The sequence below is a fragment of the Macrosteles quadrilineatus genome, unplaced genomic scaffold (genome assembly GCF_028750875.1).
Source record: "Macrosteles quadrilineatus isolate MER2022 unplaced genomic scaffold, UCM_ALF_1.0 Scaffold_1__1_contigs__length_201487025, whole genome shotgun sequence".
Taxonomy (NCBI): domain Eukaryota; kingdom Metazoa; phylum Arthropoda; class Insecta; order Hemiptera; family Cicadellidae; genus Macrosteles; species Macrosteles quadrilineatus.
The window spans coordinates 133,482,619-133,501,476 of NW_026542594.1; the positions used below are offsets into that span (position 1 = coordinate 133,482,619).

Sequence of the window (18,858 nt, forward strand, 5' to 3'; positions counted from 1 at the left end):
GGTACTCTTTAATTGAAAGTATGCAATAGGTGATATGCAGCTACTGTACTTTAAACCAGTTATGTAGTGTGAATCGACTGCAAATCCCACATAAAGGTTTTTCAAATCAACACATTCGCTGTTTTATTGTAAAATTATTGGTTTTAAAATGCATATCGTATAGTTCTCTGAAATCGGTGGCATGAAAATTGTTATCACGTTATATTTGATTACAATATGATTTTCTCTATTAAAACTGCCAGAACTTTCTTTGTGTGTGTAAACTAGCTGTTTTGAGTTATGGTTATATTCAGTTTTAATCGACTACTTGACTCCCGTACGTAGGACGGGCCAACAGCTAGTTTAAGTTTAAAACCTTTCAAGTGTCCTCAATTTTTAGACTAATTATTCTGTTTTAAATGTTATTGTCTTAAAATAGTTCTTAGCGTTATTAAGCTTTATCAAATTCAATTCACTACAAAAAACCTAGTACAAACCTAAAAATAGTTTTGTAAAAGAGCAAAATGGCGGCTGTACATTTTGATTTTTAGACAGTTTTAACATGATATTTTAGTCCGCCTATTGTCCTGACATAATGCCTTAAAAAGGTCAGTAGAGGTCCTAATAGTGTGATTGAAAAAATATGTTACATGGATTATAAACTACAAAACATGTTCCTTAATGAACATTGTAATCTTGCTGTTAAATTCTATGTAGGCTATTTTATTGAAATAAATATGCCAGACTTGTGATCAGTTAAAGTTAGTATTTATGATGATTATGAATATAAAGGCTCTTAAGTAAACAATCTCTTAACAGTTTATAAAATCAGTATAACTCCAATCATCCGAATTGAGATCCAATTGAATATGTAATCAGTGAGGCAGCAACTTGAATGAAAGTTTTACTTTCAATAAATTAATTGCCAGCTGAACGGTTTATGTCAAAGAAATTATGAAAATTAAATAAAAATTAAATGTAGCAAATGGAAATACTCACTTGAGATAAGCTGGGATAGGAGTGTGAATGTCGCTGTCTGTGGTGATAATGCTCTTATTTCACATTGGTTCTCCCCTAAAATTAATTTTGATGATTGAAAGTCTGGTAATTGTGATTCGGATAATTGGATTTGTACTGTACAGTTTTTAAAGAACTATGCTTACGTTACCTACCTAACAACTTAACCGTAGAGAACTTTATGAAAGAATTTGCAACCTAGTATACTGTGAATATTGTTTTTCCTGGGGGATTATCTAAATTTTATCATGATAGCACTTTACTTTGAAACTGCAGTAATTTCTTGTTTCAGATTCTGTTCTGATTCAGCGCACTACTGAAGCAACAAGGCATATAGGCCTACATCTTAATATGCTACAAATACTTTTACTCATTCTTCAGCATATTGAGACAATGCTAAGAGAAACTTTGACAGAATTTTGAACACATTTCATTTTACTATAAGTCAGCGGTAGTTCCTGTGGTAGCTCCCGAAAGCTGAAGAAATGTTCCAAAAAATGTATATGTAAAAGATTTTATTTGATTACAATTAGCGATGTGTTGGTACTATAAGGGCAATCATCAGTATCATCAGGTCTTAGAACAAGTATTAGCAGCACCAAAAACCGATGTTACTATATGAGTACAGTTTACTGGTATTTTGGTACCAACAGGACCAGGACATATTTGCAGCCCAGTCTGATGATGGCAGCTACTGATACGCAGAGCCTAGAGGTCTCAATCCCAAGATCCCGGTCGATTTTTTCAAGATTAGGGTATATTATTCACAGAATAAACGCGATTACAAAACCTAAATTTTTATTTAGTTTTTGTAAATTTTAGGAGTTTTTTCTTACGGAAATTAAATAAAAATATGTCTAATAACACTTGAAACATATTTTTACACTACTCTTTACTTACTGGGCTTTACATATAAAAGATGGAAAGTGGTTATTGATTTTGATTGAACACATTTATATTAATTAAACTAAATACCCCTGCCTCAGCACACCTGCCGACTAAGCAAAAAATGGATTTTTAATTCATTCATTTTTTCAAATCTATTTAAATTACATTAGGTTTAACGAGTACTTAACTTAGGTTTGCTACTACAAGGAAACTAATGAAGTGTGTTTTTTAGTAAAATATTAATAGCGTAGTATTAAATAAATTCATACAAGTTTGATCAAAATATATCCATAAACAAGCAAACTTCAACATTTTACAATATTCTCCATAAGAATAACACAAAAAAATTAAATTTACAATTTTTGAATTTTCTCCGTAACCAATATCCGTACAAAAACACTTTGATTTACTAACTTATTTGTTTTTTTAAGCTCTTTAAAAAAGGTCTAGAAAGAAATTGGAAAATTTTGAGGGTCAAAAATCGGAAAACCCATTTTTTATCCCATAAAACCAAGTTCCCATGGTCTGATCATGCTGGTTCGCTAACTCATTCAATTTTATCCCACCTTACACCCTTAAACCAAATTTCATCAAAATTTGACAAAAATTACTCAAGTTATTGCGTGCACAGACGTATATATATATATTCATATATAAATTTATAAGTATAAGATATAGCATATATATTATAATATACACATATAAAAATTTGAACGAATGGTGTTTTTGGCCTCTGGGAACATCAAAATGAAAAAGTAAAGGTCCCGGGCCTAGGTCTTACCTAGCTATGAATACGGTAATAGCTCCTTCACTATAGGGAAATTCGCTAAAAAAGGGGAATGTAGTGTTAACATATGTCTCAAGTGTCATGAGACATATTGTTTATTTACTTTTTGTAATTTTGATGACTTGTGCCATGTTGACTAATAGGATATTTTGAGTTTCACTTGACGTATAACACCAGGAACACAATTTATATGGCAAACATAACGTGACAAGCATTGAAGCATTAATTAATTGAAGCGTTATTTTCTTAATAATATCAAAAGCATAAGTTGATGACTTGTTGACGTGACAAAGAACAATAAAAAGCAGGAAAAATTAAATTAAATAGAAACGGCCACAATCAGCAACCACCGGCTACAGAAAAATTAACAGGTCTGGGAGAGTTTTTCGGCAACTAATACACTCCCCATGCTATCTTACGGCACTGTCACACAAGGCTACAGGCCACTTCCTTACATACCCAGTTCAAACACTGGTTTCATGTGTTACAGTGAAAGTATATTATAATGGAGGCATCCATAAATTGACCAGGGATTCTATAAAGTATCTGAAGCTTTCGAGCAAAGTATGAAATAGAATAATAATGATAGGATTTTATACACTTTGACCAGGCATTGTGCAATGCCTAGGCATTCCATGGAATGTGTCTGGTATACATGGAAAGTACATATAAAATATTTGTTCAAAATATACCGTTTATTTTAACAAGATTCATTGATTTTGTGTATGGTTTGGTTAGGTTTGTTAGTTTGAGTTTATTTTAGATTAGATTGGTTCAGTCATAGATAAAACATACTCCAATAGTAGATTTATCACACCAACATTTCACAGTGTAACATTTGTAAGGTCATATCATATTAAAAAATAAGAGGACTCCACGCTAATTTTAAACGGCTAAAAAGTTGAAATCATAAAATTATATAATACCAGGATTGTCTTAGACCAATCCCAAAATCCCAGGATTAGATTTAAGATTTAAGGCACTGGCATTGAGATCTGTAGCGGTGAAGCTGCATTCGACGAATTGCAAGCACGGCAATTGTTACTTTTATAATTTAGTGATTTTCCTTTAGGAAACCTTTGAACCTGCCATACGAAAAAGTGTTGGAGAATGCAGAAAGAGAGAAGAAGAGGAAATATTTAACAATAACAGAAACCAGAAATGCATCTTTTACCCCACTAGTGACGTCTGTGAACGAATGCTGGGCAAAGAGTTTCCGGCCTTGCTCAGAGCAATGGCAGAACACCTAACAGAAAAATGGAAGAAACCTAACCTTACAGTTTAGTGATGAACTGGATAAGGGTAAAAACCATCTGTGCGACCTTAAGGGCCAGCAGCATATGTCTAAGGAGGACAAGGAAGAAATGGAGGACCCTTAGAGAGTTTGGGGCTGGAGTACCAGTTATTTATTAATTTCAATATATTTAAATGTTTTTGTTTTATTATTATTAATGTCAAAATTGTACTATAACTTATTATATTAAAGTGTTTTGGTACTTTACACTGCTGTACAGCATCTGTTGTACAACCATATGATTATTAAAAAATTTCCTTTAGGTAATTAATTTCCTTTAGGTAATTAGTGATGTGTCAATGCAGAAAAACTTAAAACCAACGTTAGAAAAGCGATCACGGGTTTATAGTCTTCATGTCTTGGAATCACAGTTTTTATTGGCAAGGCGAGTGAAAAAAGGAGACGTCGCATTGTGCGTTCTTGAAACACAAACATTATATGACTGCGTACACATGCAACGCCTGCATGCGAGGTTCTTCGTGCAACGCCCGCCAGTAGCGTGTATTTATCTAGTTACGATGTTTCTAATGAGACCGTACACATGTGAGCATTGGAACCTGCGTTTTGGAGTAGGGAGCATTTAGGTTTTATGTATTCAATTTAATTTATGAATCCCAAAAATTCACAATACAGTGGCTGAGGATCAGCAATGAATATGTGACATGTCAATACAAATATTTACCAGGCATTTCTTTGGGTAACTTACGGGAACCGGATGTTTTTTAAATGAGCGTTAAAATTACATTTTTTATTTTTTGAAAAATATTTAGGCTACTATATTGTTATCCTAAATAGGCCTAAGTGAATAACATACCATAAACATTTAATAAAAATATTCATAATTTTTTGATATATTTTGTTGTTGGTGATGTGTTGTTGCAGTTTTCACGTTTTGAAGATTATGTCATGCATAATGCTGGCCGTTGACTTGAATACAGGAGAACCCTTGATATCCTTCCAGGAAGCCAATATCAAAATGTTTTCCCCCCAGCTTAAACATGCGTGTAGGTGTAAGCAGTAGACTTGAGCGATCTCACTAATTACCAGTTTATTTAATACATTTTACTGGCTACTATACTCTAGGGATGGACGGGTCCGATTGTGACGATTTACTCGGGAATTTTTCGCAACAGGATTTAATCCGATTGTCGGCGATTTAGCCGCTTTGCGAGTGACGATGACGGCGCTGTCGCGAGGGATGTTCACGGTAGTTATACGAACACATTAGGCGAAGTCATTTCGACGATTGTGTCAGGACCGCGAGTCATCATTTCCACCATTGCGCCATTACCACGAGGTTACAATTTTGGGTTAGGTAGCAATATTGCTCTAGACATTTCAGCAAGGATTTATATAGCTTAACTGCTTTTCTACTCATAACCAATTCAGGCCGTAAAACTCTAAAAATAGTTTTTTAAATGCAGTGAGTGATAGTCTGTTTCAATACCTGTAAGGTATTTTATAACGAGACTGATGTTTTTCAGTTAAATTACAACAGATATTAGGCTACATTATTTAGTCACAAAGTTGTTTCTACCTGTACATTTTTAGTACCCATTATTGGTTTTTATAGATCAGTGCCACAAACGGTAAAAATTGATTTTTTTTGTCTTTTATGGTAACTCAAGACTTTTAAAACAAACTCTTTATTGCACAAGAAAGAATCCCGTCCTGAAAATAGGGAAGTAAATAAAAATGTCCATCCCTACTATACTCAGTTGAGCATTTAGGCTTAACCTCTGAACAATTGGTTGATTATGGTATTTCAAAAGCGGGGATAGAACAGTAGGCCTACATTAATTGTTGTATTTCACAAAATGGATAAGAAAGTTGAGTAGAAATGTAGCCCTATGTACCATTTAAGTCTTAATGAGCTTCATGACCAATTTATTGTCATTCTTACCTCCTGCATTATTATGTAATAGCTATGGTTGTGTTGTTTTGTTAATATATTTGTATGTTCATCACCGGTAAGAACTTTAACCTACAAATACATTTTTATTTATTTACAAACTTGTTTATTCTTATAAAATAGTTCCAGAACAGACTTGAATGATACTTTTAACTGAATATATTGATGACAATAAACCTTTCTGGACAGCATTCAGTGAATTGTATAGAAGAGATCAGCGCCCCTTGAGGGATATTAAAAGTAAAAGTTATTGTAATAAATATTACTTATTGTAGAACACTACGCTTAGCCTACTATTTTCAGTTAGAAAATATGAAATCTATATAAATAAAATTACAGTTTTGTCTGTACATTGCATAGAATCATACAGTGTTAAGTTATTTTTTACTTTTCATAGCCCAAGAAAGCCGAAACGAGTCTTATCTCAATTTCTGTCTGTCTGTCTCTCTCTCTGTCTACTCCGAGTAAACTAGAGTACCGATCAAGATTCACATAATTTTTCATTTTTCTGTATTCACTGCATTGGTGAGTGTCTTTGGCTATTAAAATATGGCCTAAGTACTTTGTAAATAAAATAATGAACAATAAAAACGCAATTTTGTGTGATTTTTATAAAGTTTTCTCCCAATGTTTACTACATACGTAATTTATGAAATAACGAACAGCTGTTTGGATTAAGATTCTCACTTCTAGCTGTCACTGATATATTTATATTGAATGTTGTTTACAAATACTGCAACATTTCCAATCAAATTTTGTAAGCAAATCAAAAACCATTAATTGAATCAAGTGAGATACCTCAAGTGACCTTTTGACTTACATAACATATTTAATTGATCGCAAGTACAATTATGTGTAACTGTAAATTAAAATAATTGCCATCCAGATCAGGAACCTGGAGATTTTATGTCTATCAAATTATACTTGAGTTTTGATAATTAGGAAAAATACCATAAATCAGTGTTGTATAAGTCTGGGAAACTTACATTTTTTATAATAGCCTATAATCGAGGCACTCATAAACGGCGTTTCGATGGCTGTTGTATCATTTAAATAATCACAACTGCAGCGGGTGAACGCGGGTGTTTCTGCGTTCCCGGAAGACCTTTATGATTTTGTTGTGATCGTTACTGTGTTTTTTTCTGCAAAACTCGCTTTTCCAATACGTCACTTTTGGTTTCAACTCACCGCTATCGCGCTGCCATCATCAGACCATACCGCAAACAGGCCTATGGGCCATCTCCTATTGGTGCGTAGGCCTACCCAATTATACATAACTAAATTTCAACCGCGATTTTTGGTACCAGTACTTTACCCAAGAACCAGTGTTAGCGAGAGTCACTTTTACAACACAACAGACCACTACTTTAAATCTTAGTTATCCTTGGTGTTGCATCTTTCTTACAGCTGTTTTAAATTTTAAATTGTTTTCATTTAGTAGGATATGTTTTAATTTCACCCATTGGTGTAGCTTAAATATTACAATCCAAATCAACCTAGGGTAATATATACGAATATTGAAGCAGAAACTGTATGGATCATAAATATAAACACATTATGTCTCTGGCCTGAAGGTAAACATTTTTGAATAGTTTACAAATGAGGTTTCCACTCATTGACAGTGCTTCGATGACTGTTGTGTGAAGTAAAAAAATCACAACAGCAGTTTGATCGCAGATGTTGCTGCGATCTCGGAAGATCATTACGATTTTGTTGTGATCGTCACAGAGGTATACTCCAAAGTGTCACTTTCAGTTTCTACTTACCGCTATTGCATTGCCATCACTGCATGGTACCACCGCCTATATTTCTATGGCTCATCTCCTATGGGTATGCAGGCCTACCCAATTGTCCATAACCATATTTTGGGGTAGCGGATTTTTATCCCCCTGGAATTTTACCCCCTGGGCAAACGTGACGTCACAAACCAGGGGGTAAAATTCCGGCTGCGAACTTTTGAGTTTCGCGACATCAGCTCGATGGATTAAACGCGGAATTAAACATATATTTTCACGGTTGTGAATTTAATCAGAACACATCAAATTATAAAAACCTAGAATGTACGGCCCGGATTTTTACCCCCAGAATTTTACCCCCCCGGAATTTTACCCCCTGGATTTTTACCTCCGGAATTTTACCCCCTGGATTTTTACCCCCGGATTTATACCCCCGGAATTTTACCCCCCGGATTTTTACCCCCTGGCCAGATATATAAATTAGTGAGAATGATTTTACATAATATTGCCAAACGGCTTAATCATTTTCAAAATAAACTTATCACACACTTTTTTTTTAAAATTTCTATATTTCGGCATTAGCCTTCTTCAGGAACAAACACAATAACAAATAGAAGTGTTTACCACTCTGAATCATATGGTTTTAGCAAAAATCCAAAATACATATAATTTATGAAGAAGTAAAAAAGAAAATGTTTTGATAGAAAGAAAGAATATATATATATATATATATATATATATATACTATCTCAAATTTAGACCGGAAGGTGTTTTAGATTTAAGTATTAATTGATGAGCTTGCTCAAGCTGTCTTAAATTATATTAAGATATTATAAATTATATGTATTTTGGATTTTTGATAAAACCATATGATTCAGAGTGGTAAACACTTCTATTTGTTATTGTGTTAGTTCCTGAAGAAGGCTAATGCCGAAATATAGAAATTAAAAAAAAAAAGTGTGTGATAAGTTTATTTTGAAAATGAGAATGATTTTAATCATCTTCATTCTTTTTTAAATTAATAGTTAACATTTTATTATTAAGTAGCCTATCTTAATTTATTTGCAACATTAACTGATCAAACAGGTTTTTAATTTTAATTTTGAGATTCGAGTATCAGGATTCGATCTTTGTAGCCAACTGTTGGTTAATATGATCAAAATAAAACAGCGAACTCTGTTTACTTAGTCGAGGTTACAAAATAAATAAATTAAGATAGGCTACTAAATAATGAAATGATTACAATTATTAAAAACAGAAATAAGAAAATCAATCATTCAATTTTTAAAATTGGCCAGGGGGTAAAATTCCGGGGGGTAAAAATCCGGGGGTAAAATTCCGGGGGTAAAAATCCGGCCCGTACATCTTCAGTTGTCTAAACGCTAGTTATATGGACAGGGGGTAATATTCCGGTTTTTATCGCTAATCTAATTAATCACGCTCTGACTATTTTCATTAGACTTCCAAATCCGCGGGGGTAAAATTCCGGCCGCGAACAAACTTTTGGCCGCTCAGGTTACTACGTCATAGTGACGTCAGCTTTGCCCAGGGGGTAAAATTCCAGGGGGATAAAATTCCGGCGACCCCATATTTTGACGTTGGTTTTTGGAACTGTTACTTTTTCTTGGAACCAGTGGTAGCGAGAACCATTTTTAGGTAGCAACACATCACTATTTACAACTTAGTTATTGTTGTTGTTGCATCTTATTTCTAACAGTCATATTAAATTTAATGGATGTCTTACTGTATTAGTTTCGCTTTTTCTGTCTGGATTCCAAAATGTTATTTCATACTATGAAAATTTTAACACATTTGAGTAAAACATTTATGAGCAAACCATCAAGAATTATTTACGCTTTACGTTGTTTACGTAGCCTATCAATAGTTTGTGGCCGGTTTATTGCAAATTACCAATTTAAATCGTATTTAGTACTTCATTTCATATAGTATGATGTAATTTTGACATTATTTTGATTTCGAGTCATCATGGGCTTATGGAAATATAAATTGTAATTTAAAACGGCATTATCACTGCATGATAAGAAAATATGATGTTATAACATTTAATAAGTAAATGTGATATAACAACTAACTAAGATTGTAAATACTTATCTAACAAAAAACCACTAAGTGGTAACACTTTCCCCGCCAAGTCAGCAATCCAAAAAAGATAATAAATCATTACTTTTCCGCCACGAAAAACAATGTAATGTATGTAAGTTTGGCAACTTGGTGGCAGACTTTTGATGGGTTTTTTCATTAAAGTTACGTTCGTGGATAATTTCACAAATCAACTTCTCTAATTAATTAGTCCAACTAAGTGTAATAATTTCGAGGTAATCAGTAAATATAAAACCATCACTATTATGATTTTATGAAATGTGGCACAAATAAGGTCAAATTTTGTAAAATGAGCTCTCACCTAGCAATGTACTAATGGGAGAGATACTTGCTCAATGAAACTAGTGTTATGGTATTTTTTAAAGTGATCGAGCAAAAGTCTGCCGCCAAGCTCCCAAACTTACATACATTACATTGTTTTTCTTGGCGGAAAAGTAATGATTTATTATCTTTTTTGGATTGCTGACTTGGCGGGGAAAGTGTTACCACTTAGTGGTTTTTTGTTAGATTTTATTTATTTTTGTAGAAAATTAACAATAAAAATCCTCTTTTCTCTGATATATAGACCACGGCACAACTACATCTCATTTAATTTCAATAATATTGTTAGTGTAGAACTAAATTCTAAATTTTTGGTCTTATCTGCTTTAAACCGATTAAAAACTTTTTGACACACGTACCAAAATTACTATTTAACAAACCCCCTGGGCTTAAACTCAGTTTCAAATTTCATTAATGTCATCTTGAACAACATAAAATGCGTTGGTGTTACATAAGTGTCTGATAATTAAACCCATATATCTAAAGACTAGTGTAAATTGAGCCCTTAGAAGTAAAAATGTAATCAAACAGATTAGGTTTGTTAGAAATAGCATAAGGCAAAACAAATATTGAAAAACTCATTTATCCTAAATTTACATATCACTTTTTAATTGCTTGTTTAACATATGTAGAGTGATTTTCCCGTTTGTTTTATTTTTTTTAGTGTATCAAACATAAAACAAACCTTAGTACTAGTACTAAGTTTCAAGTTCCTAGGTTTCATATGTTTTGATAAGTAGTATTAAACTGTTAAAAATGACGAGCTGCTGTACCAGTGTACCATCTGTACACTGCATTTTTCAATGGAAAGTATCGGGGAATATCACTGCTCTAAGTAATTATATATAGTAAGTAGTTCAAATCATTCGGTATACCTGAAAAAATACTTTATACAAGTTTTAAAATAATTTTTCAGCTGTTCCTATGGATTTCTCTAACATTTAAATTAATTGAGATTTAATCGCAGCTGGTCCTTATGTTTTGATTTTAATCCCATGTTATTTAAATGGGCCAAAATCGTACTTTGAAGGCTTGCCAAGGGTTTATGGGTCAACGCACCGACTTGAGACCCTCAAAAGGCACATCTACACGTTAAGGGCTTTCAAACAACATAAAAAACTTTAAAATTGAGCCAGTGGTTTGGGCTGTAGGTCCGTCAACATTCAAGGAGAAGAAGGAGAACACGGAAAATTTGTGAATTTTAAAACTAGTTTTTCTTGGCTCAAACACAACCGTTTTTTAAATTCTTTTTTTTATTTTGTTGAGAATGAGTGCCCCTATCCAGTAGACGAATAACTATTTTATTAGCTTTTGTTTCTTCAGATCTATAGACGAGTAAAAAAGCCACTTTGTCACGTGCTGTGTACCGCTGGGGGACTTGGCGGGGTGGAACGCTGCCGCGTTCCTTAATTTACCTGTCATAGTAAATGTCCTAATTAAATTCTGTCTTTTGTGTGTATGTCTGTTGTTAACACATTAGATTGTTTATTTCTCAGTGAATCGTGGAAAAGACAAGGAGCACCTTATGGATGAAAATGTCAACCGGAATAAAGTGTGCAATTGTGAAGTAGTATTCTAACTACTTTATCTAGTGTGGAAAGTAGCGTTCAATTTTACTTTAGGGCTATGCATCATAGATCTATAAAACTTTGTTTTAGTTCAATCATTGGATATTCAATTTAGACTAACAAGATTTATATGCGGGTGACATTTGATTGCTAAGCATTTGTTTTGCCTTGAAACTGTCAGATATTGTATTTGCGAAGGTTTCTGTGTATTACGATAATATTTTTGCCTGCATGTCTGGAAAAATGTACACTAAATATGCAAAGCAACTGCTCTTCTGAGAAGGTTTCAACTGACTACAAGTTCCCTGTCCGTAGAACACCCACACAGCTATTAATTTATGTTTAAAAAATGTTCAAATACTCTTTCCTTATAATTTTTTTTTATCTAAACGTAAAACAGGATAATAAAAAAATTAAATAGACCTATAATCTTATTTGAAACTTATTTGATATCTTTGTAATGTGTCATTTTACATCTCGGAGGGACAAAGAAAAATACAACAACACAAATTAACCAATATTTGGGTTAAGCCAACCCCTCGCACCGCCCCCAGAAGGTGCCATTAGTATACTATAAAAAATTTTGTCTGAGTAACTATCATTACAAATGACAAAAAACACATTCACAGGGCAAAGAGGGACAAAATTTGTTACACAGAAGTTGAAGGCCAATAGAAAAACATAAAATTGAGCAATTGCTAGGCCTTAGGCCCAATAATAAACTAACAGGGACCCAAAAACAAACGGACTATAGCCAGCACAAAATGAACTTCAAAGCAGTTTTCTTGGGTAATATCTGGCCTAGAGCCTCGGGAAAGGTTTTGAAAAATCGACAACTAGGAGAACAACTAAACTAACCAGAAAACTTATGGTTTGACCCCACAAAGCGGCTGCCATAGGCCCACAAAAAACCCCTGACCAGTACAAGCCTATGAATGGGCCTAGAATCTTGAAAACAAGTAATTGCTAGTTAAAAGAAATTCCAATGCACAGAAGGTGCTTATTACTTGTGTTTCACCAGCAAAGACCCACTCAAAACCTGCACGACCTACCTTTTTGTTTGTTGTTTGATCTTTGCGTTCTTTGTGTTGTTTTGGGTTTTAATAAAGTTGGGTTTTGTAAGCGAGTGCTGAGTTTCATTCCTAAGCTACGTCATCCAAAGTAACAGTTGGTATTACTAGGAGAGAAATACCTACCGTTACATATATGGCTCATGGATCGCTGTGTTAGTTTTCATTTTTGTTAATTTATTGTTTGAAATGAATTGATATATTTTATTTTAGTCTAGTTCGGCCTAAGTTGTTTGTAAATGTATGAGGAAATTTCAATTGTTTTCAAAACTAATTTTTTTCACAAAATAAAAAAAAAAATTCTTTTTATTTAGTTTACTAATATTTTTCCCTTTTATCTTTTTATTTATATAGCAATTTTCAATGGAAGTAATGCTTCTCGCACACAATTAAGAAATTTGACACTTTTATCTCAATTCATTCCAATGTTAAGTTATAAAATGTTTAGTAGCCTAATCACTGGCAAAATCTCAGAATTTGCTCTGGCCATTTAGTGTATGTACATTTGTATTTATTTTGACATAGGCTTAATAACTTACATTTCATTTATCCTTATATATAATAGGTGAAGGCGATTTCTACGAAACACTAGTCCTCCGTTAATAATGGGCAGATTTTTACAAACCTTGTGTCAAAATTGGTATTTTTTGTGTAGACACCCCCTTTTACCAATTCCTGTAATAAAGGTCCTCGGGCTTTGCCTTACAGGCTATCAAAATCCCGATGTATTTCTTATGAAGAAAATATTTTGTTTACTTAAACAGTCGAATAATTTGCATTAGTTACAGCTGTTCATAGTAAACACATGATACACACAAGAGCGTTTTGAGAGTGAGTTTGTTTTCAGTTTCGATAACTGAAGTCGAGTGGTTAATTATATTATCTTTGAGTTGATTCTCATCGGAAATTATGACTCTTAATCGCTTTAAAATAACACCTGTAATACTTTGCAATTGCTCGAATTCGAGCAACAGGTGCACTACTTTATATATATTATTCAAAACTTGAATATTTAATATCATAAACGTATATAGAAACAAATTTGTGAGAAAAAACAGGACTTGAAAACATATTTGGATACCATGAAAATGAAAAAAGTTATATATACAAGTATCTAAATTCAATTATTTATATAATTCACAAAAATGAATTACTTTTATGTGTTGTATCATTCTCAATTAAAATACAGTTCCTTACAAGTAAAATAAAATAAACTGGACCCATTTATGTCCAGCCATTCCAATTGTATACCGTAACATTTTTATTAGCAGATATACAAAAACACTGATTTTGCGTTGGCTATAATCAAATTCACATTTTCATATTTTTTGGCCCAATAAATTTAGGCTAGGGTGAAGTGGGGTAAGTGTAACCACGTTTTGGAGTAGTTCAGCTTTGACCTCAAATTGCCATCTTGTTATACATGATATAGTTCTGAAAATGTGTATGCATAAACTTTGACTAATAGGCTTTAAAACAATATCCATTGTTATTAAAAAATAATATCATTTTTGGTAAAAAAAAAATGACTAAAAATTTTGCGTTTTGTGGTTACACTTGCCCCAGGGTTCGGGGCAAGTGTAACACCTGCCTGTTAAAAATATATAAAGCATTGAAAAAAGAGACATGGTGCAAGTGGCAAGATTTCAAATCTTTTGCTGATTCCAAGACTTTTTGACATATTAAAATATCTTAATTTTTACTCAAGCTACAAACTTTTTCGTAAACCTCTTCTCGTGTTTTGTGATTTTTGTGAAAAACGCAAAACATGCAAAACGGAAAGATTACTGTTAAAACATAAAAAAACACAACATTAAATGGTACTTACATGGTTTTTAATGTTGTTTAACATGTGTAGAATAGATCTCACAGTAATATTGTTTTTAGCGAATTTCCCAAATAGGGAATTAGCGAATTTCCCATATAGGGAATAAGCTATTACCGTAGGTCTCATGGTAAGACCTAGACCCGGGACCGATTTACTTTTTCGTTTTGAGGTCCCCAGAGGCCAAAAACACCATCCGTTCAAATTCATATATATATATATGTGTCCGTTAGCGCGATAACTCGAGCAAAATTGATCCGATTTTGATGAAATTTGGTACAAACGTGTAAACCTACATTTATTCGAACGAGTTCGCGAATCAGCATAATTGGACCATGGGATCAGAGGTTTATGGGGGGTTTTATGGGGTAAAAATGGGTTTTTCTAATTTTTGACCCTAAAAACTTTAAATCTCTAAATTTCTCTCTAGACCATTTTGAAGAGCTTAAAAAAACAAATAATTTAGTATATTGAAGTGTTTTTGAATGTTCATTGACTACGGAGGAAATTAAAAAAATTGTATTTTTAAAATTCCCATGTTGTTCTTATGGAGAATAAATAAACTGTTCTAGTTTGCTTCTTTACGGATATATTTTAATCAAATTTGGCAATTTGGTTTATTTCATAAAGCTATCAATATTTCAATTGAAAAAAAAAAAACACCTCAACATCTTCCCCGTAGCAGCAAACATAACTACTCACTAAAATTAATGTTATTTAAATCCTACTAATCCTACTAATATTATAAATGAGAAAGTTTGGATGTATGGATGTATGGATGTATGTTTGTGACAAGTGAACGCGAAAAATACTGGTCGGATTGGGCTGAAATTTGGCATGATGATAGCTCACATTCCCGATTATTAACATATAGGCATATTCTTATTTCAATAATCCTTTCGGGCTCCGCCCCAGTGGCTCTGGAGTTTCCCATGTTAACCTTATGAGAAATGGAATTATTGAATCTTAACAGCTGTTTCAATTAAACAAGTTGGTTCTGTTCTATGATGTTCAATAGCATTAAAGTTACAAGGATTACCAACAGGGTGCAGCACTATTATTTCTTTTACATTTATGACAACAGCTAATTTGCAACCAAAAGGTGAGTGAGCGTAGCGAACGAACTTCAACCTGGAGGCGAGTTAGCGTAGCGAACGAGCTAACCTGAAGGCAAGTGAGCGCAGCGAACGAGCTCCAACCCAAAGGTGAGTGAGCGTAGCGAACGAGCTCCAACCTAAAGGTGAGTGAGCGTAGCGAACAAACTTCAACCAGGACGTGATTGAGCCATGCGAACGAGATAATCTTGAAAATTAAGAAGTTAAACGGGGCAAAGCCCGCGGGTTACAGCTAGTAGGAAATAAATCTGAAAATTTATAGGGAATATTTTAGTAGAAATCAAGCCGGGTAAATGGAAGTTCGCTTAATATGCAGGTTTGCTGCGACGGGGGTATTTTTTATTTACATTTGGGCAAGAAAATCCTAAATTTTAAAACGGGGTACCGGTAAGTTTAACGTAAAAGTTATATAATCACTTAAGCAGTTCACTCACAAACAATTATGTTTTTCTTCAAACCAACTTAACTCAGTAACAATATGTGTAAAATTTTACTTTATCTTCTAAATTCCTAATTTTATATTTACAACAAAGTTTTTTTTTCTTTACTGAATATTATATGAGTTACACCCTGGTTACACTTGCCCCGAATCCAAAAAGCCACTTGCCCCGACTGCAAAATTTGAGGGGTAAGTGTAACCACGCTTGCAAAATCTAGGAAACAATAGGAAATAGCAAAGATCTGAAATTATATTCAGATTCTACATGCGAAAATTAGTTTGTAAACCAAAAACTGTCAAATTTACATAAAAAATGTAAGTATGAAAAATTGTCTAAGTTTGAGGTCGGCACTTGCCGATGGAGTGGGAATGTAAGCCTTTTTTAAACATTCTAAAACTATTCAGGGTGTCTAGTTTATTTCCATTATAAAATTCAAGACTAATTCCAGACTTTTCAAGACTAATTCCAGATTTTTCAAGACTAGTTTTTTCAACAATTAGTGGTTGCTGATACCAAAATGTATCGATTCTCGATTCTTGATACCGATACCAGGTATAGGTTTTTATAGCTTAACCAAATTTTCTAAATAATACTACACCAACCCCTGTCTTTGTCATAAAGTAGTATTATGATAATGTAGTGTTTTCAAGTAAAGAAATAATGCAGCAATAAAAAATTCTAACTAGCAAATTTGTTTTTTTTTATCATGAAATCATCCACATACCGTACGTTTAGACATAATCATTGACTGCAGCGGTTACAGAAACGTGATCGTCGTCATCCGCGATCATGGCAAAATCATGAACATTTCCCGCGGCTGTTTAGACACCACCGTCATCTCCCGCGTTCACAGAAACATTATCGTCGACATCCGCAACCACGGTAAAATCATGAACATTTCCCGCGGCCGTGTAGACATCATCGTCGTCTCACGGAAACGTCACCGTCGTCTCCCGCAGTCACGGAAACGTCATCACCGTCGTCCGCGACAGCGACAAAATAATGAAAATTTCTTGCGGCCATGTAGACATAATCATTGACTCCCACAGTCACGTCATCGTCATCTTCCACGGCCACGGAAACGTCATCGTCGTTTCCCGCGGTCACGGAAACGTCATCGTCGTCCTCCGCGATCGTGGCAAAATCATGAGAACATTCCCCTCGCCCGTGTAAACATCATTGTTGTCTCCCGCTTTCACAGAAACGTCATCGTCATCTCCCGTGGTCACGGAAACGTTATCGTCGTCCCCAGCGGTCATGGAAAGGTCATCGTCATCTCCCGCGGTTTCGGAAACCGTCATCGTCGTCATCCACTATTGCGGCAAAATTGTGAACATTTCCCGAGGCCGTGTAGACATCATCATCATTGGCTTTTGCGGTTGCGTAAATGCCAGAAGACGATCGCGGCAAAATAATGAAAGTTCCCGACTTTGAAATCAAATTTAAGACTAAATCCCGACTTTTTAAGACCATTTTGAAATTCAATACTAATTCCCGACTTTCTCGATTTTCCCGACTACTAGACACCCTGACTATTACTTGCACATATTTTATATGCATTCTTAAGGCTAAATATAACAAAGGAAGGTCCAAATAACAAGATATGATAGTATTTAGGTCCAAAATTATCTTATCAGTTGAGTGATAAGCCGTGGTTACACTAGCCCCCCCCCCCCCCCCCCCCGGTTACTCTTACCCCACTTCACCCTGTTTATTTATATATACTCTTCAAAATTGGAATATTTACTCTCATAAGTGTACGGAACTAGAAAATGTGTGAAGAAAAAACTTGATTTGTATGGTAGTTGTATATTTACCAAAGGAAAAAAACAAAATAAAACTTAAATTGTTTTTACATTTTTTTCTTTATATGCAATGATTGTGTATTTAAATACAGTTTTTTACATGTAAAATAAAAGAAATCAGATCCTTTTATGTCAAGTCATTAAAATTGTATAACACTTTAAGCCAAAACATGCAAAAACACTGATTTAGCTTTGGCCATTTGGTGCATCACACGCATATTAGTGCCGGCCCGTAGAGGAAGTCGTTGCATCTTTTGACGGCGCTCAAAGGGTTAAATTACAGACAGACAAATAGACATAGGTCGTATTAAAATATAGGATTCACAGACTTTTCCTTAGTTCATAAAATTCATACAAAATTACTGGTTACCCAGTCGGCTGGACGGGTACACATGCAAAAAACACATAATTAGAGCAAATATATTTTGGGCTTCTGATGATCCTCTGTAAAAAGGTGCATCAGTTTTCACCTTTTTTAGTAACAAGAGGGGAATACACTATCACAATTGGTGCATTATAAAAGGTATGTATTTATACTAGTTACCATTTGGAGTTAAGGCTGCTGGTCTTTTGTGTGCGTGGCCAGAGTCTTCTTCTTTGGCAGAAGGTTCTACCGGTACTTCTTGTGCTTCCATAGATTCCAGTGAGGAAGACAAAGTTCCCTGAAAAATTACTGCCAAACTTGATACAAGAAAACCATTATGATTTATCCACTGCTGTTATTAAACAGATTGTAAATAACTTACCCATGAATAGTCCTTATGTCCTTTGATGATGAAACTTTTTGACATGTAAAATATAGTCAATGTTAGCTAGGCTATATAATATTATATTAACTAAGTATGTACCTACCCGTGATGAATTTCAATGTAATTTTTCTTTCTGGATGTGAAGGATGTTTATAGCCTCTATACATAAACCTAATTGATAGCTAAAACCAACTTAATATCCATTTCAGATCACATTTGGCTGTTAAATGT

The 18,858-nt window shown here is 33.9% G+C and overlaps 1 protein-coding gene across 3 annotated transcripts in view; it reads right to left on the reverse strand.

The window, feature by feature from the left end:
- The window catches only part of LOC128985299 (double-stranded RNA-specific editase Adar), a 76,487-nt gene that overhangs the window by 47,847 nt on the left and 9,782 nt on the right, over positions 1-18,858 (reverse strand). For 2 of the 3 annotated variants that reach the window (XM_054404700.1, XM_054404693.1), the window contains exons 3-4: positions 18,423-18,540; positions 979-1,053 (exon numbers count right to left, since the gene is read on the reverse strand). In XM_054404700.1, the coding sequence (XP_054260675.1) occupies positions 979-1,053; positions 18,423-18,540 (193 nt within the window). The remainder of the gene's footprint in view (positions 1-978; positions 1,054-18,422; positions 18,541-18,858) is intronic. The other variant, XM_054404706.1, reaches the window with a different exon arrangement.